The sequence below is a fragment of the Chiloscyllium plagiosum genome, chromosome 24 (genome assembly GCF_004010195.1).
Source record: "Chiloscyllium plagiosum isolate BGI_BamShark_2017 chromosome 24, ASM401019v2, whole genome shotgun sequence".
Lineage (NCBI taxonomy): Eukaryota > Metazoa > Chordata > Chondrichthyes > Orectolobiformes > Hemiscylliidae > Chiloscyllium > Chiloscyllium plagiosum.
The window spans coordinates 50,356,245-50,375,811 of record NC_057733.1 but is presented as its reverse complement, the minus strand read 5'-3'; the positions used below and the strand labels follow the sequence as shown (position 1 = coordinate 50,375,811).

General features: G+C 39.8%; 1 protein-coding gene across 1 annotated transcript in view; it reads right to left on the bottom strand.

Moving 5' to 3' along the window:
- Positions 1–19,567, bottom strand: part of cep112 (centrosomal protein 112) — a 547,625-nt gene that overhangs the window by 342,592 nt on the left and 185,466 nt on the right. Inside the window, exons 10-12 of the mRNA XM_043715232.1 lie at positions 17,399–17,498; positions 12,183–12,301; positions 6,112–6,255 (exon numbers count right to left, since the gene is read on the bottom strand). Of these exons, the coding sequence (XP_043571167.1) occupies positions 6,112–6,255; positions 12,183–12,301; positions 17,399–17,498 (363 nt within the window). The remainder of the gene's footprint in view (positions 1–6,111; positions 6,256–12,182; positions 12,302–17,398; positions 17,499–19,567) is intronic.

Sequence of the window (19,567 nt, the reverse complement as noted above, 5' to 3'; positions counted from 1 at the left end):
ATGGTGAGCGTTTAATTTTTATTAACTCATTGCTACAATCAGGGGATTTTCTCCAAATCAATTAGTCACTAATGCTGCAATAAAAGAAAACCTTTTTGCATTTTTGATGGGGCCAAGGAATACTATTTTCAGCAATTAAGTTTTAACAATTAATTCAAGTATGAACATTCCCTTTGATTAAATTTAAAATATCCTTGCTCTCCATTACAAGGTTCCTTCTCCAATAAGAACTCAATATTATCGTAAGTACAATTACAATTAAAAAGCGAATGAGAGGTGTGATGCTGAACCTTTTGTTTGACATTTTTGGTCTTTGTCTTCTGGCCCAGAAAACACAAGCTTGATGCCACTGAAACACGATACAGATAAACAAACTTTGTTTCAACAATTAAACCTATTACATGAAGCAATACTTTCATCTGACCGCAACTGACACGGTCAAAGGTTAGCAGCAGCCAAGATATCAAGTGAATACAAAGATAATTAAGGGATTAGTAGACTATCTCCTACATTCTGTCCTGCTTAGTTGCATCTAGTAATGGGTACATGTATATGTCAGTGTCAGTCACACAAAAGCAACATTCTGCAAGCCTCTCAAGTCCAACTGACCCTTGTTTACACTCTCATCTGACACTGAACTACGTCAAGTATTAAGCAGAAAAGGCAACTGCCAAAAACTCACAGGAAGCAGGACACCCTGTGGTCATCTGAAAAGCCAAAGTGAATACAATTACATTGTTGACTGTAGATGAAGAGAATCATGCTCTTGCTTCAGCTGGAGGCTGTAAAATGTGATAGAGTTGAAACATGGGTTTTCACATGTTACTCCTTTTCTGGAATATCTTCATTTTTGCCTGCAGTGTAAGTGGCTGTTTCGGATTTTCTACTTACACCTCAATCCCAATTTATGTTTTGAGGCAAAAGTTCCAGCAGTGCACGGCAATGAACATATTGCTAGACTCATTTGGTGAAAAATACATCTTTAATTTTAAAACTAGCTTCTCTTATAGTGATTACTTTAATAATCAAACAAGCTACATCCCACTAATAACCTGCAGCAGCCACTTTGTAAAATGGTGCCTCTGAATCTAAGGTACTGTTGCAGAACTAAGTTCACTTCCATCATGGTGCAATTAAGAGCACAGGGCAGGAAACAGCTCACTGCATTTCCCTCCGAAATAACTAACTTCAATTATGTTTGTTTCAAGATCTTCTGCAATATTATTTATGACAAGTGCTCTACTTTCAAAAACAATAGATACGTTGGAGGGATCAGAAATCATCAGTTTTACTAGGGAATGACAGTGACCTTTTGGGAGGTCATTTTATATACCTTCTGACTTAAATTCACCATGGGTGCTAAACCAGGGCTACCCATCTCTATTTTCACTTGAAGAACATAATTTGATCTTTCTGCTCAATACTTGTTAATCATCTAGCTTCAGTAGAGACTCTAATACCTCAAGGTCCGAGCTATACCTTGCACATTCATTTTGTCAGGGTGTTGTTCGAAATATTCATAAGGCTCAGGATAGTTATCGAGGAGAGGGGTGAGGACAATGGGAAATGGAGGTGGCATGAGGTTGAACGGGAATATAATATTTTATGCCAAACATCAAGCTACAGGGCAGTATGCACCAATGGTGTCAAACTGCTTTCCTCTGTCACAGGCTCCTGACTGTTGGTGTCTGTTTTACCAGCATTCCACGCTTGTATCTCTTCTTTCCTTACCTACCATCCCCTGTGCTATTCACACATGTTCACTTCCTTTATTTAATTTGTTTCCAAATGACTCATTGGGAACAGTTCAGAAAAGGTTTACTCACTAGGTTGATTCCTTGGATGAAGACATTGTCTTGTGAGGAAAGATTGGCAGGTTGCGTCCATACCCATTGATCTTAGATGAAAGGTGAACTCATTGAAACATAAGGTCTTAAGATTTGAGGGGCTTAGCCAGGTGAATACTGAGACAATTTTTCCTCTTATGGAGGAATCTAAAATTAAGGGGCAGAGTTTAAAAAAAAATTGAGGTCTCCCACTTAAAGCTGAGATGAGGAGGAATTTCTTCACTCAGAGGGTCATGAGGCTTTGGAATTCTCTTCCACAGACAGCAGCAGAGGATGGGTCAATGAATATATTCAAAGCCAAGTTCGACAGATCTTTGATGCACAAAAACATCAGGGTTATTGGCGATATTCAGAAAAGTGGAGTTAAGGTCACAACCAGATCAGCCATAATTTTATTGATTGACAGGATAAGTGAGTAAGGCGCATGATCGGATAGCAGGAAATGGCGTGTGCTTGGCATTGATTAAGGGGAGAGTGCAAGTGTCAGGTCTGGATATGTTTCAGTCAAATCTCAATAAATTCAAGTACGTTTACACTTGTGCACAAATATGAGACAGCATTGCTTTAATGCTACTCTATTCACACTGATTATGTGCATCAACAACTTGGATTTTCTTTCGTGAAGGAAATAAAGTTAGTCTGGACAACGATTTAATCTACAGTGACTGAATGTTCTTTCATCTTAAAGCATTCCCTGAACTCAGCAGTGTTTAATTATTAAATCCTAAGTGGCGCAATGGAATCAGTCTGCTTTTGATGGGTCCAAATTCAGGCCTGCTGACAGGAAATGTTTAATCCTTGCTTATTTTAAGTAAGGTATGACATGTGCTGCATGTGAAATTTTTTCAATACTATACTCTTCAAATGATGCAAAGTTTACATTCTTTACTCTCTGGATTAATCAACTTCCACTTTACAAGATATTCACAAAAAAAACAGAAATCAAAAGTCACTGATTAGTTATTCAAACTAACAAAATAATTTAAACTACATATACAGTTTACTACTCCATGTCAGATCAATCAACTCACAGCACAGTGCAGCTTAATTCACTTATGAAAGGGAAAAAACATTTAACACAGCAAATGATGGTAATGATTTCACTTCAAGCTCATCATATCTGGTGAGTAAAGGATTCATTTAAATCTAACGAGTTTCAGAAATTGTATGCTTTAAGAAATAAGCCAAACAAAAAATGCCAGTACAGCGAGTTCCTATTTAAAACCTTTTTTAAAGTTTTTTTTTAATTTGTTTCTTTCTTATGCCCTCTCTCCTTATTAAAATGCCATTCCTCATTTTAATGTCTATTACTTCCTGATCCATCTTGCATCATTGCACTTCTCATGTCATTGTAACAGGGGCCCCTGATCATGATATTAGAATTCTTAGCATTGTATTAATGCCCTGTAGGCAACATTTTTTTTAAAGAAGTAGTTCTCTGATCAGAGACTGTGGTAAACGTGCTTGTTTAAAATTTCTCTCCTGTTTGCATTTGTACTAATATTGTGGACTTATACTGTACCTATACAGTACTGCACTGAAAATGTCTTTAAAGACTCCTCTTCAACGAAGAAGCCTGGTATTTGACTGCAGCGTTTCTTTCATTTTTTTGAGTATCTCAGCTAGAAATATGTAGTGCTTCATGTATGGTACAGTAACTCAATTTGTACATTGCCTTTTCTAGCTAAAAACTGTTGTCAGTTCTGAGAGAGGTGGCTGAGGAAATAGCAGAGGCATTGGTTGAGATCTTTCAAGAGTCACTGGAGTCAGGAAAGGTTCCGGATGATTGGAAGGTGGCTGTTGTAACCCCCTTGTTCAAGAAAGGATCAAGGCAAAAGATGGAAAAGTGGATGTGGTCTATCTAGACTTTCAAAAGGCCTTTGATAAGGTGCCACACGGGAGGCTGCTGAGCAAGGTGAGGGCCCATGGTGTTCGAGGTGAGCTGCTGGGATGGATTGAGGATTGGCTGTCTAACAGAAGGCAGAGAGTTGGGATAAAAGGTTTTTTTTCAGAATGGCAGCCGGTGACGAGCGGTGTCCCGCAGGGTTCGGTGCTGGGGCCACAGCTGTTCGCATTATATATTAACGATTTGGATGAGGGAACCGGGGGCATTCTAGCGAAGTTTGCCGATGATACGAAGTTAGGTGGACAGGCAGGTAGTACTGAGGAAGTGGGGAGGCTGCAGAAGGATCTAGACAGTTTGGGAGAGTGGTCCAGGAAATGGCTGATGGAATTTAACGTGAGCAAGTACGAGTTCTTGCACTTTGGCAAAAAGAATAAAAGCATAGACTACTTTCTAAATGGTGAGAAAATTAATAAAGCCAAAATACAAAGGGATCTGGGAGTGCTAGTCGAGGATTCTCTAAAGGTAAACATGCAGGTTGAGTCCGTGATTAAGAAAGCGAATGCAATGTTGTCTCTTATCTCAAGAGGGTTGGAATATAAAAGCAGAGATGTACTACTAAGACTTTATAAAGGTCTGGTTAGGCCCCATTTGGAGTACTGTGTCTAGTTTTGGTCCCCACACCTCAGGAAGGACATACTGGCACTGGAACGTGTCCAGCGGAGATTCACACGGATGATCCCTGGAATGACAGGTCTAACATATGAGGAACGGCTGAGGATACTGGGATTGTATTCGTTGGAGTTTAGAAGATTAAGGGGAGACGTAGAGACGTACAAAATAATACATGGCGAGGAGACTAGGACCCGTGGACACAGCCTTAGAATTAGAGGGGGTCATTTCAGAACAGAAATGCGGAGACATTTCTTCAGCCAGAGAGTGGTGGGCCTGTGGAATTCATTGCCACGGAGTGCAGTGGAAGCCGGGACGCTAAATGTCTTCAAGGCCGAGATTGATAGATTCTTGTTGTCTAGAGGAATTAAGGGCTACGGGGAGAACGCTGGTAAGTGGAGCTGAAATGCGCATCAGTCATGATTGAATGGCGGAGTGGACTCGATGGGCCGAATGGCCTTACTTCCACTCCTATGTCTTATGGTCAGGAACTTAACCCTGGCTTTAACTCCGATACCTGAGGGGAAACAATGCTGCATTTTAAAGTTGTGATTTTCAGCTCAACTTTAAGTGAGGATACCCTGTAAACAGTGCAATAGTTACTTACCAACATAGTTATCGAACATTGCTGAAAATAAAGACATGTTGTTGAAGCATTTTGTCTTACACTCATCAGCAGTACTAATTGATGAAGCATTGGCATGGAGAAAACCATTGGGAACTGTCAGCTCCCTATGCAGCAGGATAGTTGAATAAAGTATAACGTTTGAACATATTCCTTGACACAGAAATAGACCATATCAAAGCTATTTTGACAGTGTCTATCTTTATCAGACCATTGTTCATTTGGTATCACACAAACTCAAATTTACAAAAGCGACTAGTTACGCTCAAGTATCCAATCTACCTCAAACTATCCTGCAACAGCACAGTAATTAAAAAATTTGAATGACACGTTATGCAAGCTGTCTTCACACTGCTACTATGCGGAGGTGATGCAAGTGATCGTTTCCATTAATGGGATGCTGCCATCAGTTCAAAATTATGTTCTGCCTACCATACAACTGAGTAATATTGTGAATGAAGTTTACTTCATTCTTATAGTTTTAGCTTTGACAAAGTGGTCTCTCACTGAAATACAAACATGTAATGCTGTAGATTTGGTTTCAACAATAAAATTAAAGTTTATTACACAAAAGAAATGAGGATAAAATAGGATAAATTAAACTTTACAGGCAATGCAACTTTAAAGATTTTAAAACATATACAACACGTTGCAGTCAACTAATCCCAATAGCACCCTTTACATTACTCTGGGGGAATTCTCTTCCCTATCACTTATAGAATTTGACTTAACAGAAACTTAAATTTGCAGTTCTGAGGATCTGATAGCCTCTTCCTTGAGTCTTCATATAACTGAGCATGGCATTTCTCAGTTTCAAATAACCCCTTCAGGTTTTGAAGCAAACACCGCTGTTCTGGAACTTCAAAACTAAACTCATTATTATACCAATGTATTTATTAACTATTCTAAACTATTTCCCAGTTTTAGAAGCAACTGTTTCACGTATGTAGCTTCCACCAAGACATCTTCAAAACTGCCACCAAAAAGGAATTCTTTTCATTCTGAGTGTTTCCCCAAGCTGAAAAGAATTCTACTCTAGAAACTTCTAAGTGAAGCCTAAGCACTACATTGACTGTTAATGAAACATTGTCAAGTTTATTAAAGTTTTTTAAAAAGTTACTTACAGTGGTCTTAGTCTGAGTGGCATATTCTGTCTCCATTTTGCTAAGGCGTGAGTTGGTGTCATTGAGGATTTCCTGAATGTTCTCTGTGTGTTTCTTCTGCAGTTCAAATTTCTCTTGCTCCAGTTCTGCTACAATATTGTGTAACTGTAATATATATATTTATTAATAAAGAATGTGCAAACAGATATCAACTGAATCTGATGACTGTTTTTAACAGCACCAAAAAACAGTTTTATGACTGTCCCCTATAATCTAATTATTGGATAGCTAATGCAGAAAACAACCTGTGGTCACTTGAGGATAGATGCAACCACACAAACAAATTACAACATGTCTGCATGTCTGCCAGGAATACAAAAAACAATTGAAGATACTGACAGTACTTTACAAGTCTGGTGAAGTTTGCAAGAGAAAATTTAGGACCAAAACATTGAGCATCTTTGAAACACTACAACAGGGATACTGGTATTTCTGTCACCATCCTGCATGAAATACATAGAACATAGAACAATACAGCACAGAACAGGCCCTTCGGCCCACGATGTTGTGCCGAACATTTGTCCTAGCTTAAGCACCCATCCATGTACCTATCCAATTGCCGCTTAAAGGTCACCAAAGATTCTGACTCTACCACTCCCACAGGCAGCGCATTCCATGCCCCCACCACTCTCTGGGTAAAGAACCCACCCCTGACATCTCCCCTATACGTTCCACCCTTTACCTTAAATTTATGTCCCCTTGTAACACTCTGTTGTACCCGGGGAAAAAGTTTCTGACTGTCTACTCTATCTATTCCTCTGATCATCTTATAAACCTCTATCAAGTCACCCCTCATCCTTCGCCGTTCAATGAGAAAAGGCCTAGCACTCTCAACCTATCCTCGTACGACTTATTCTCCATTCCAGGCAACATCTTGGTAAATCTTCTCTGCACCCTCTCCAAAGCTTCCACATCTTTCCTAAAGTGAGGCGACCAGAACTGCACACAGTACTCCAAATGTGGCCTAACCAAAGTCCTGTACAGTTGCAACATCACTTCACGACGTTTGAATTCAATCTGAAATAGAAATTAAAATATTTCTAATGACTACATTCAAAGTATTACATTAATCGGATTGAAGGAAATTTTACACATAACTGAACATAGGATCAGGAACAGGCCATTCAGTCATTCAAGCCTGTTCCACCATTTAATGAAATCATGGCTGACCTGCATCCTAAACTATATACCTGGTTTTTCACATATACAATTAAAGACTTGTGCCATGTACTATATAGGATATAACTGGTTTCTGCCTTATTCCTGTATGATATGTAGAAACTCTTCCAAAGTGCTTAGGCTCATAGGAGACGATGTTACAAGATCTTTGCTTGGATGCACTTAGAACATCTAGCAAAAGCAAATACCACATGGACAAATCAGCAAGTGTACATATACAGGAACCAATCTAATTTTCTGAATTTTTATTTAAGGAAACTTACTTATTGGCTTACAACTAGCCTCATCTCAGCTGAAAGTACAGCAGTTGACCTTCTGGGAGATTGTGGAATTGCACAAAATTACAATGTGCATTTCACATAATGCAGGATGGTCATGATTTAAGATAAAGCCCAAATATTCTGATTTGGATCAGAATGCCAATATCCAACTGAAATCAAAAAAATAGGTATCTACTTCCCTTTCTAGGCATTTTCTGGTGCGATCTCCCAGCCAGGAGTCTTCATAAAAATAGTGGCTCGACAAACCATACAGGCAGCAGCATACTGGATCATCACTGAAATGATGCCCCATTTTGTATAAAGACGCATCCATATGTCCAACAAGAGACAATCTAACCACGATCTCTTGTTATTCAATGCCATTACTGTCACCAAGTACCCCATTGTCAACACCCTAGTGGGTTACCAGTGACAAAAAACTGAACTGGACTCGCCATATAATTTTAGTGGCTACAACAGCAGATTCATACCCTAAATCTCCAAAGGCACAAATTAGGAGTGTGATGGAATACTCCACGCTTGCCTGGATGCATGTAATTCCAACAGCTGTCAAGAAGAGTAACACTATTCAGGACAAAGCAGCCAACTCGACTGACTCCCTGCACTACTGATGCTCAGTAGCAGCAGTGCGTACTTTCTGTAAGGTGCACTGCTGAAATTCACCGAGGCTCAATGCGATAGTTCCATTCTTGCGCGATCTTGCATTATAAGAAAATTGTGCAATAGCCACGCCATTTAAATTAACGGAGTCAGAATTGCATTGTAGGCTATACAAGTAAGGAAAGTTCATGTTCTAAACTCTTCAATCACATTAAATCCAATTCACATTGAAGAAACATGTGTAATAGCAGAACTGTCTGTACCTTCTAAACCCACATCCACTACCATATAAACACCGGAGGAAACATCAAAGAAGCACTTCGCAGGAGGCTCCCAAGCACGGATGATGTCGCCTAGCCAGGGGACGAAACGTTTGCAACAAAAACTTCCAGCTCGGCGAACAGAACCACAACAACGAGCACCCGAGCTACAAATCTTCGCACAAACTTTGAACCATATAGAAGGATAAGGGCTGTAGATACATGGGAGCACCATCACCTGCAAGTTCCCCTGCAAGCAATTCATCATACTGAGTTGGAAATGTCATTCCTTCAATGTCACTAGATCAAAATTCTGGAACACTCTCTTCTAGCAGTTTTGTGGATCTCCATTCAGCACACAGACTGCAAGGCACAGACTGCAAGGCACAGACTGCCTTTCCTGAAGAAGGGCTTATGCCCGAAACGTCGATTCTCCTGTTCCCTGGATGCTGCCTGACCTGCTGCGCTGTTCCAGCAACACATTTTCAGCTTTGATCTCCAGCATCTGCAGACCTCACTTTCTCCTCAAAGATTGAGGATAGGGTATGAGGTGAGTAAGAGGATAATTTGCCAAGTGGGTGAAGGGCTACAGGTTGCAGGGGACAGGTCGATTGAGAAGTACAGTTGGTGGGTATAAAATTGAGGGGGTAAGATAGCTCAGGTGTCAGGGCTACTCAGCTTGGGGTGAGGGCGAGTTGAAATTGGTGTTTGGAGGGATTTTAGGGTGCATTTATAGCTAGCCAAGATTTAGGGGCAGTTTTATCCTTCAATTATTTTTGTTCATTTATTAAGTGTGTCAGCATGCTCTGAAGAATCCAACCCAAATGCAGAGTTGAAGATTTTCCAGAGGTCCAGAACGCTGTGTAGTCAGTTTGTCTTGGTGGAGAGGAGGACTGTTCTCTTTCCTCAGAACTGGCAGATGAGACTACGGCACCAGATACTGTCAGTCTGGTCCAAAGTTCCCATCCAGGTCAACATCATTTCTGTGATCTCTGAGCAACTTTCAGGAAATAAAGTGTCTTTTGCTATCAAGATACCAGAAGATTAGTGTCAAATTTCAGTAGTAGACAGTAAGGTTAACTCCTGTCTACAGTAGCAGACAGTAAGGTAAACAATGTTTGTTTACAGGAGAGACTAGTGACAAATGAATGAAAGTTTGTACGAGAAGGTACAGATAGAGCAAGGGAAAAACACACTCGTGCATTTACTTAGCACCTTTAGGATGTCTCCATGATAATGGATGACCTTGAAATACTGTTATGCATGATAAAGAATTAAGCAGCTTATGCACAAAGTCCCACAAAAGGAGCATCATACACACATCCCATTAACAAATAAATTTAGAAAGTAAAGTGAGTAAATCTAATTTGCTCAAACCATTCCATCACTACAATTATTGATGTCCATATTACCAATAAAATCGTTCCTTTCTCTCATTCGCGTCCTTCCACTGACATGACCCCCTGACTTTCCTCCTTCAAGTTCAAGTATCCCCTGTGTATTGCATGCAACTCTCCCCCAACAAAATTAATCACTACTTCAGGGTCACCGTGAAGAACAACAATATTTCCTAGCTGCCTTTTCTTCTAAAACTCTTCTCTCCGACACCACAATGTAAGAAGCTTGCTGATTCCAAGTAACTAGGTTAGGTCAAGCCTTGAACTGACAACTTTCAATACCTTCTATCATAACTTATTTCACACATTTTCCATGACAGCCACCTCCTACTCTACTAATACTGTTCCAAATAAACTACTGGATACCCAATTGCACTTCCTTGTCCTCATGGTAGCTGACATTATAAATTATTTCTCTAGTCCCATACCCTTATTTAAAACAAAATCAATCCACTGCTCATGAATTCCATTCTTGATCCCTAAATCCTTGCAAATGACTATGCCCCTCCATCTTTTCTAAACCAGAACATTTGAATATGCTGGCACCTACCAAACTGTGCATATTTCCCATAACACATTACTTAATTTCTCTAATCAGGTTTCTGGTCTTGATACATAGCTTGAATGGTTTTAACTAAAGACAGAAATCAAACTCTAAATAATTGCAACCACAGCAAATCATCCCCGTTCTCTTTGCCGCCTTCAGCATGATTGACCCTTCATCCTCCTCCAACATCTCTTCACTGTCCTTCAATTCACTAGGACCATATTTGTTTTGTTCCACTCTTAGCTGTACAATTCTAGCTATCTGTATCTAAAATATGTAGAAAATACAAAAATAGGTTGGCAAATGAGTATAACATGGGCAAATGATAAGTTCACTTGAGAAAGGATAACAAAAGAAAAGAGTATTAATTAAATGGAGAAAAGCAGCAGAAAACTGAAACACAGAGGGACTTTGGGGTATTTGTGCATGAAACACAGAAAGCTATGCAATTAGTAATCAGGAAGGCTAATAGACTGCTGGCCCTTATTTCAAGGAGATTGGAATATAAGAATAGGAAAGGCTTACTGCAACAATACTAGGTCAACTACACAATGTCTTATAAGCAAATCTTAAACGGGTTAGGACTCTACTCATTGGAATTTCAAAGAACAAGAGGTGAACTCATTGAGAATTATGGTAGTCCTATGTAGATTGACAGAGTAAGTGCTGATAGGATGATTCCTCTTATGGGAGTGTAGGAAGAGCAGGCACAGCCTCAAAGTAAAGGACACCTTTTAAGACTGAGATGGAATACTTCCTTCTCTAAGGGTTGAGTGTCTTTGTAACACCTTGCCACAGAGAGCAGTGGGGACAGGGTCCTTGTGGACTTTTAATGCTGAGATATGCCATATTCCTCATCATTAGGGGAATCAAAAGTGATGAGGAAAGGGCAGGCAAGTGCACATGAGGAATGTCGGATCAGCTGTGATCTTATTGAATGGTGGAGCAGGCTCAAGGAGCCAAATGACATTATGCTGTTCCTACTTCTTAGGGTCTTATTACCTATAATGGCTTTTCCTTATACCTTTGCATCATTACTGCAAAGATTTCACAAGGGTCTATCTTTCACACTCCACTCCTCCCCTTTCTCAAACACAGAGCTTTCCTTCAAAACACTGTTCAAAAGCTTTCAAAAGCTTTCATCATATATAAGGTGTTAAGGCTCCCAATCTTTTTTTCCTCCACCTGTTTTAACCTCTCCTCTACGATTGTTGTCAGCTTGCTTTCCAATAAATATTTGACAAGGCACAATTCAAAGCAACCATCCAAATATTTGTCACCAATTCCATCCACCCTTTTGGCCAATTTCAGGTTAATTCAGATGGTTTGTCACTTTGGAATCACTTTCAATGGTCTACACAACAGTTTATTCAAACTCTCCTATCTGCATTCCAATTTCAAGTAAGGGTCATTCACCCATCACTTGATCACCTTCATTGTCTCCCAATTTTTCAAATCTCTAATTTAAAATTTCCATCCGCATTACTTCAAATTTCAGTGGGAAGAAATACCTGCAGAAGTTGTGGATTGAAAGAGATAACACACTTGCATTTTTCCCCTTGTATAAATATCATATCAAGCTGTAATTCATGGGTTATCTTACAGACTTCACAAAACCAAACACATTTGAAAATGATCAGAGTCTACATCAAGAGACACAGTGTCTCCCAATCACAGACCCAGAAACTTTATGCCTAAATCTGAGGTAAAAATATCAGAACAGTACATGGAAGTCAACTCAAATCTTCAAATGTTTTAAACCCCTTACCTTTCTCTCCCAATCATTTTTTAAAGAATCAGCACTCTGTTCAGTCATCTTCTGCAACTCAACAATTTGCTTCTCTTTACTTTCTCGAATAATCTGCAATTCACGAACCAGACTCTGAACTGTTAAAACATAGGATAAAGGATCAAATGTATTATTTAAAGCAATGCTGAAAGCTATACACCCCAGAGGTGACCTTTTAGACGCAGTATGAGTGCCTCTGGTTCCATTTTCTACTTGTTTTAATTAAACAGTATTACAAGGGAAAACCCTTCACTGAAAATATAGAACATATCAGCTCAGTACAGGCCCTTCGGCCTTCGATGTTGCGCTGACCTGTGAAACCAACCTAAAGTCCATCGAACCTACACAATTCCATTTTCATCCATATGTCTATCCAATGACCATTTATATGCCCTTAAAGTTGATAAGTCTACTACTGTTGCAGGTAAGCCATTCCATGCCCCTAACACTCTGAGTTAAGAAACTACCTCTGACATCTGTCCTATATCTATCACTCTTCAATTTAAAGCTATGTCCCCTCGAGCTAGCCATCATCATCCAAGAGAAAAGGCTCTCATTGTCCACCTTATCTAACCCTTTGATTATCTTATGTCTCCAGTAAGTCACCTCTCAACCTTCTTCTCTCTAACGAAAACAGCCTCAAGTCCCTCAGTCTTTCCTATAAGACATTCCCTCCTTACCAGGCAATATCAGAGTAAATCTCCTCTGAATCCTTTCCAAAGCTTCCACATCATTCCTAGAATGTGGTAACCAGAACTGTACGCAATACTCCAGGTGCGGCTGCACCAGAGTTTTGTACAGCTGCAGCACGACCTCCTGGCTCCGAAACTCAATCCCTCTACTAATAAAAGCTAACTTACCGTATGCCTTCTTAACAACCCTATCAACCTGAGTGTCAACTTTCAGGGATCTATGTACATGAACACCGATATTTCTCTACTCATCTACACTGCCAAGAATCTTGGCCCAGTATTCTTTATTCCTGTTGCTCCTTCCAAAGTGAATCACCTCATACTTTTCTGCATTAAACTCCATTTGCCACCTCTCAACCTAGCTCTGCAGTTTAGCTATGTCCCTTTGTAACCTACAACATCATTCAGCACTAACTACAACTCTACCAACCTTAGTGTCATCCGCAAATGTACCAACCTGCCCTCATCCTGGTTATTTATAAAAATGACAAACAGCAATGATCCCAAAGCAGATCCTTGCGATACACCACGAGTAGCTGACCTCCAGAATGAACATTTCCCATCAACCACCACCCTCTGTCTTCTTACAGCTAGCCAATTTCTGAACCAAACCGCTAAATCACACTCAATCCCATGCCTTTGTGTTTTGTGCAATAGCCTACCATGGGGAACCTTACCAAACGCCTTACTGAAATCCACATACACCACAATCGCTTTATCCTCATCCACCTGTTTGGTCATCTTCTCAAAGAACTTAATAAGGTTTGTGAGGCACATATGAAAGCAACAGTTAATTAATAATAGTTACTATATCTACTATTCTGTTAAGTTTCCCAGTTGAATTAAGTTATTTTAAATTCCACTCTCTTTGGCTGTATTTTAACTACGGTGTTTAAATAAATTGTGTTTCGCTTAATATCGAGTAATTTGACTCATCGCATTGCAACTAGAACAGGCACTTCACGCTTGCCTTTAAAAATAAGAAAAGTTAGGGTCAAGGCTACCTTCTTAAAATATTTTGAGGGGCTTTGGTCTGGTTCGTAACATTCCTCTTGCCACATGGTGGAATACATTGAGAGCAGAAATACATTAACATTTGAACATGCATTCTATTTTTGTCAAATACCTATGGTTTTTTTTTCAATGCTGTGTTGTCTTTTAAGTAAACTTACCTTTTACTTTAAATTTGATTTATAGGATTCAGCATCAACAAGTTCTACCAAATGAGCACCACTGTACTAAGTACATTTATAAATAGTTCAAAGTTTGAACAGATAAAAAACTAAGAACAAAAAGCAGGTAGGACAAGCCAATCAAAATCCAATTCAGAGGGCTTGGAGTTCAGCCCAACCTTAACTACCTTTGACTTGCAATGATAGCCAGTTCAGTTACTAGACAGTCAGTCATTGGGTAGAGGAACACTCAACCTGAGTAACAGCTGGTGAGGGACATATGCCATCAGATCATCCATATCACCCCTCAGGTGCAGATACTGAGGTTAAATAAAAAGGGAAGTGAGAGGAACAACATAAGAAAAAAGTTGGGTGATCCACTTGCTAGAAAGTTTGCTTTCAATTAATTTTAAAAATCATACAATACCAGATTATAGTCCAACAGGTTTATTTGGAAGTACTAGCTTTCAGAGGGCTGCTCCTTCATCAGGTAACTAGTGGGGCAGGATCATAAAAACCAGAATTTATAGCAAAAAATCACAGTATCATGCAATTAAAACAATATATTGAATAAACCTAGATTGTTGTTAAGTCTTCTAGAATGGATTGAAGGAATTTCTAAAATATTATATGGATTGACTGCCTCCACTGACTACATGAAGGTCGTATGCTTATTGAGCAAAAATAGAATGTATCTGCAAATACAATTCTCCAAATTCACCCCAGAGACGTTTATATATATGTGTGTGTATATGTGCGTGCGCAGATGCGTGTGTGAGTGAGTGAGTGCTTGGTAGAATGTATGCATGAGTGTGACGGCGTATAAGCCTGTGAGAGGGTGTGCACGTGGGTGTGGGGGGTGTATGTGCATGCACCTGAGAGGGAATGTGTGTATGAAAGAGGGTCTACATAAGTGTGAGAGCATGTAAAGGTGCATGTGTATGTGTGCTTGTGTGTGCGTTAGACAGAGCGTATAGTGTAGCGGGGCCACCGGCAGTGTGACATGAACTCAACATCCCGGTTGAGGCCATCCTCATGGGTGCTGAACTTAGCTATCAGCCTCTGCTCAGCCACTCTGCATTGTTGCATATCCCGAAGTCCGCCTTGGAGGATGGTCACCAGAAGATCCAATGCTGAATGTCACTAACCGCTGAAGTGTTCCCCGACTGGAAGGGAACATCCCTGACTGGCGACTGTTGTGTTGTAGCTTGTTCTTGCCAATGGGACAGTGGCCCAACAGGGACCTTGCATTCATGCAATACTACATGTGATTCCACTACACTAAACATTTTCTCTCTCACACACACAGACTCACACACGCAAGCAGACCCTCTCTCATACACACGCGCTCTCTCATCCCCTCTCACACACCCTCTCACAGGCTTATACTCCATCACACTCATGCACACACTCTACCAAGCACACAAACACAGTCTCTCATGCACTCACAAACACATGCAACATATATCAGCCTATGGGGTGAATTTGCATTTGCAGAATTGTATTTGCAAATACATTCTATTTTTGCTCAAAAAGCACACAAGCTGCAGGTAGTCAATGCAGACAGTCAATTCATATAACATTTTATAAATTCCTACTTTGGAAACAGAGCCAGTCTGACTCAAGATTGGGATACAGGCAGACTCTAACCTCATACCTTTAATACATTGTCTGAGCTGCGATATCACCTTTTAAAATTAAAACCTTAAGTTATTTCAAGAATGTGACTGAAAAGAAGTTCTGGGATTTACATATTAATATACTGAAAACTGCAACCCATTCTGAAAGATGAAAGACTTAACTATAAATTCTATAAATAACTATATAATAAAGACTTTGCTATAAATTCTGTGTCTTGTAATCCTGCCCCACTAGTCACATGATGAAGGAGCAGTGCTCTGAAAGCTAGTACTCCCAAATAAACCTGTTGGATTATAACCTGGTGCTGTGTGATTTTTAACATTGTCCACCCCAGTCCAACACCGGCACCTCCACATCATTTCAATTAATTTGACACTAACATATGCCAGGTAGTATTCCAAATTCTCTTTACATTGTCATTGTTATAGTAAAATAATGGAAATAATAATAACCAGGGACATGTATAATATTCAGGTGCTCATCAATCAGATTGAGAGCATGTTACAAATTCCACAGTCAGGCAACAAACACATTTAAGTTTGGAGCCAGATAATAATATATACACTCCTGTGAAGCACCATTTGGTATTTAATACATTAAAAACACAATATGAATGCAAAATTTTATGACTGCCATATAAGCCAAAGAAATAGTCAATGAAGGCCACAATAACGGTTTAAATTTTGTCATGGAATTTCTACCCTTACATCACCAGCACAATGCTGAAGTTTATTTCATGCCAAGTGTCCCTTTAATGAAGTGCAAAGATCAAAGCCAAGGTTCATCGTGGAGTACCAAAAATATATTTACATGAGAAGGAATTAAATTTTTATATGATTCATATTTTTTGAAGATATAACTGTGATTTGGCAGTACTTCAAAGATTCAACTTCATTAATCTTGCAACAAAATTTAGCTTTTCACTGAGGATCCTATTACTCATCAACAAGTTGAAGTTTGTTGATCAGCGTTAATCAGGTAAATTTTTAAAATATCACAATACAACTAAAACATAATGCAAGAGATTCAATTAACATTGTAACATGATACCTTCATCCAACAACACATTAAACAGAAGCAGAAGAGGAAATAAAAGTCACTTCCTGCTGGTTATTGGGAGTTTGACAATCAGGCTAACTGTTAATCTAGGGAATTGCAGCAATAGCTTTGTCGTAAATTATTTCAAACTGAGATTATTTGGACAACTCTCTCTCCTCTCCCACCTCTCTCAGCAACCCCTACAGACAGCTACAAGAGGAACCCACCCAGTGGCTGTAAAGTTTCAAGATCAGGGCAATAGAGCTCTGCCTTGTCAAATAGTAATACTAAATTATATAATGGGTGCAAGAATGTGATTCAAAATTAAAAATAAAATCTTAGTCAGCTGATGAAGGAATTGTTTAATGCCACCCAAATGTATGGCTGACTACTGCCCATAAAAGATCATAGGATTCACATAGAAAAGGGGACTGCCAATAATACCACACTGTGGAGTCATTCCTTTATGGCCAGACAGCCCCTGTCAGAACCACTCAATAAGACATTTTAAAAATATTCATTCTCAAGCTTAAACAGCCTATTTCCTTGCATTTCCACTCATGCATGAACATTTCAATTCAGGATTTAGAAAAAAATGTTGCTGCAAAAACAGCATGACGCTGTGGCAGCGGCAACTTTGACTTTGGATTACCTCTCTTTTCCAGCTTCTTATTCACCTCTTCTGCTTCCTTTTGCTTGTTTCTATACAGTGTCTTTAGCTCCTCAATCTCATTATTTTTCCGATCCAAAATCTGGAACAAGATGTTTAAAAATCTGAAAATCCAGCACAACCTTGTTTTAAGAGTTTTCCATCTCCAGTATATCTCTAATAGATTTATAAAAAATCAAATAGTTTAAAAATGTAAATATAAAACTTAAAACCTCCTTTGAAAAGAGCACTGTTAGAAGTGGTTTGGGCACTGGTACATTGACAGATGTGGTTTGGATATTAATTTTAGTAACATTACAAATAGGAGGTCAATCCAGCTAAAGATGCAAATGCCACGGTAAATAACAACCAGCTGTTAATACTAAATTTATTCAACCATCAGTATTGTTTTTAAAGAAATATATTGCATACAGCATGCAGAAAATCATACCACCAGATGCTGCAATATTTGAGCAAAAATCATAATTGAAAAGTGATTAAACCAGTTCATTATTCCGAAGTCAAAACATGCCCAAGTGCTTGAACTTGAATTCAAATTCTTCACTTCCAATGAAGGGGTTAGTCACAAGTATTCTCCAAATCATAGAATACTTACAGTATGGAAGCAGGGGATTCAGCCCATCGAGTCCACACCTCTGAACAGCATCCCACCCAGGTCCCCACCCCACTCTATCCCAGTAAATCTGCATTCCCCCCCATAGCTAACCCACCTAGCTTGCACATCCCTGTACACGATTGAAAATTTTAACATGGCTAATCCACCTAAAGCAGGAGGAAGTTGAAGCACCCAGAGGAAACCCACGCAGACAGGGAAAGAATGTGCAAACTCCACTCAGATAGTTGCCCAAGGGTGGAATTGAACCTGGGTCCCTGGGGCTGTGAGGCAGCAGTGCTCACCACTGAGCCACCATGCCACCTTTTCTCCATTAAAACCCAGTCCGGGTGATCCAAGATGGTGGCGATCTGAAAGGTCTACCCTGTTGAGCTCTGCACCATAACTCAGGCGAATTTGTGCTTTTACCCTCCCTACCCAAGTTATTTTGAAAACATTTAACAGTTAAACAGTCGTGGAATTGTTATAAATCTTTTTTAAGCAAGTGAAGATGACAAAAAGTAAAGATTCAATTAAATCCCAACACGGGACATTCACTGGCGGCATCAGGCACACCTGCAACCATGACTGCAACCGCAGCTTCAGCCTCCGCTGCAACTTCATTGGAATCACTTACCAACAGGCATGGACACAATTGATATGTGGAGCTTGTTCAAGGAGCAATTATTGAGTGTCCTTGATAAGTATGTACCTGTCAGGAGGGAGGAAAGGGTCATGTGAGGGAGCCGTGGTTGAATAAGGAATTGGAATCCCTTGCTAAATGGAAGAGGGCGGCCTATGTGAAGATGAGGCGTGAAGGTTCAATTGGGGCGATTGAGAGTTATAAGGTAGCCAGGAAGGACCTGAAGAGAGAGCTAAGAGCAGCAAGGAGGGGACATGAAAGGTCCTTAGTTGGTAGGATTAGGGAAAACCCTAAGGCTTTCTATAGGTATGTCAGGAATAAAAGAATGACGAGGGTAGGAATAGGTCCAGTCAAGGATAGTAGTGGGAAGTTGCGTGTGGAGGCTGAAGAGATTGGGGAGACACTGAATGAATACTTTTCGTCAGTATTCAATCAGGAACAGGACATTATTGTCAATGTGAATACTGAGTCACAATTAAGTAGAAGGAATGGCTTTGAGGTATGTAGGGAAGAGGTGTTGGAAATTCTAGAAAGGGTGAAAATAGATAAGTCCCCTGGGCCTGATGGCATTTATCCTAGGATTCTCTGGGAAGCAAGGGAGGAGATTGCAGAGCCATTGGCCTTGATTTTTATGTCCTCATTGTCTACAGGAATAGTGCCAGAAGACTGGAGGATAGCAAATGTGGTTCCCTTGTTCAAAAAGGGGAGTAGGGATAGCCCTAATAACTATAGGCCGGTGAGTCTCACTTCTGTTGTGGGCAAAACCTTAGAGAGAATTGTAAGGGATAGGATTTATGCACATCTAGATAGGAATAATGTGATCAAGGATAGTCAGCATGGTTTTGTGAAGGGCAAGTCGTGCCTCACAAACCTTATTGAATTCTTTGAAAAGGTGACGAAGGAGGATGATGAGGGG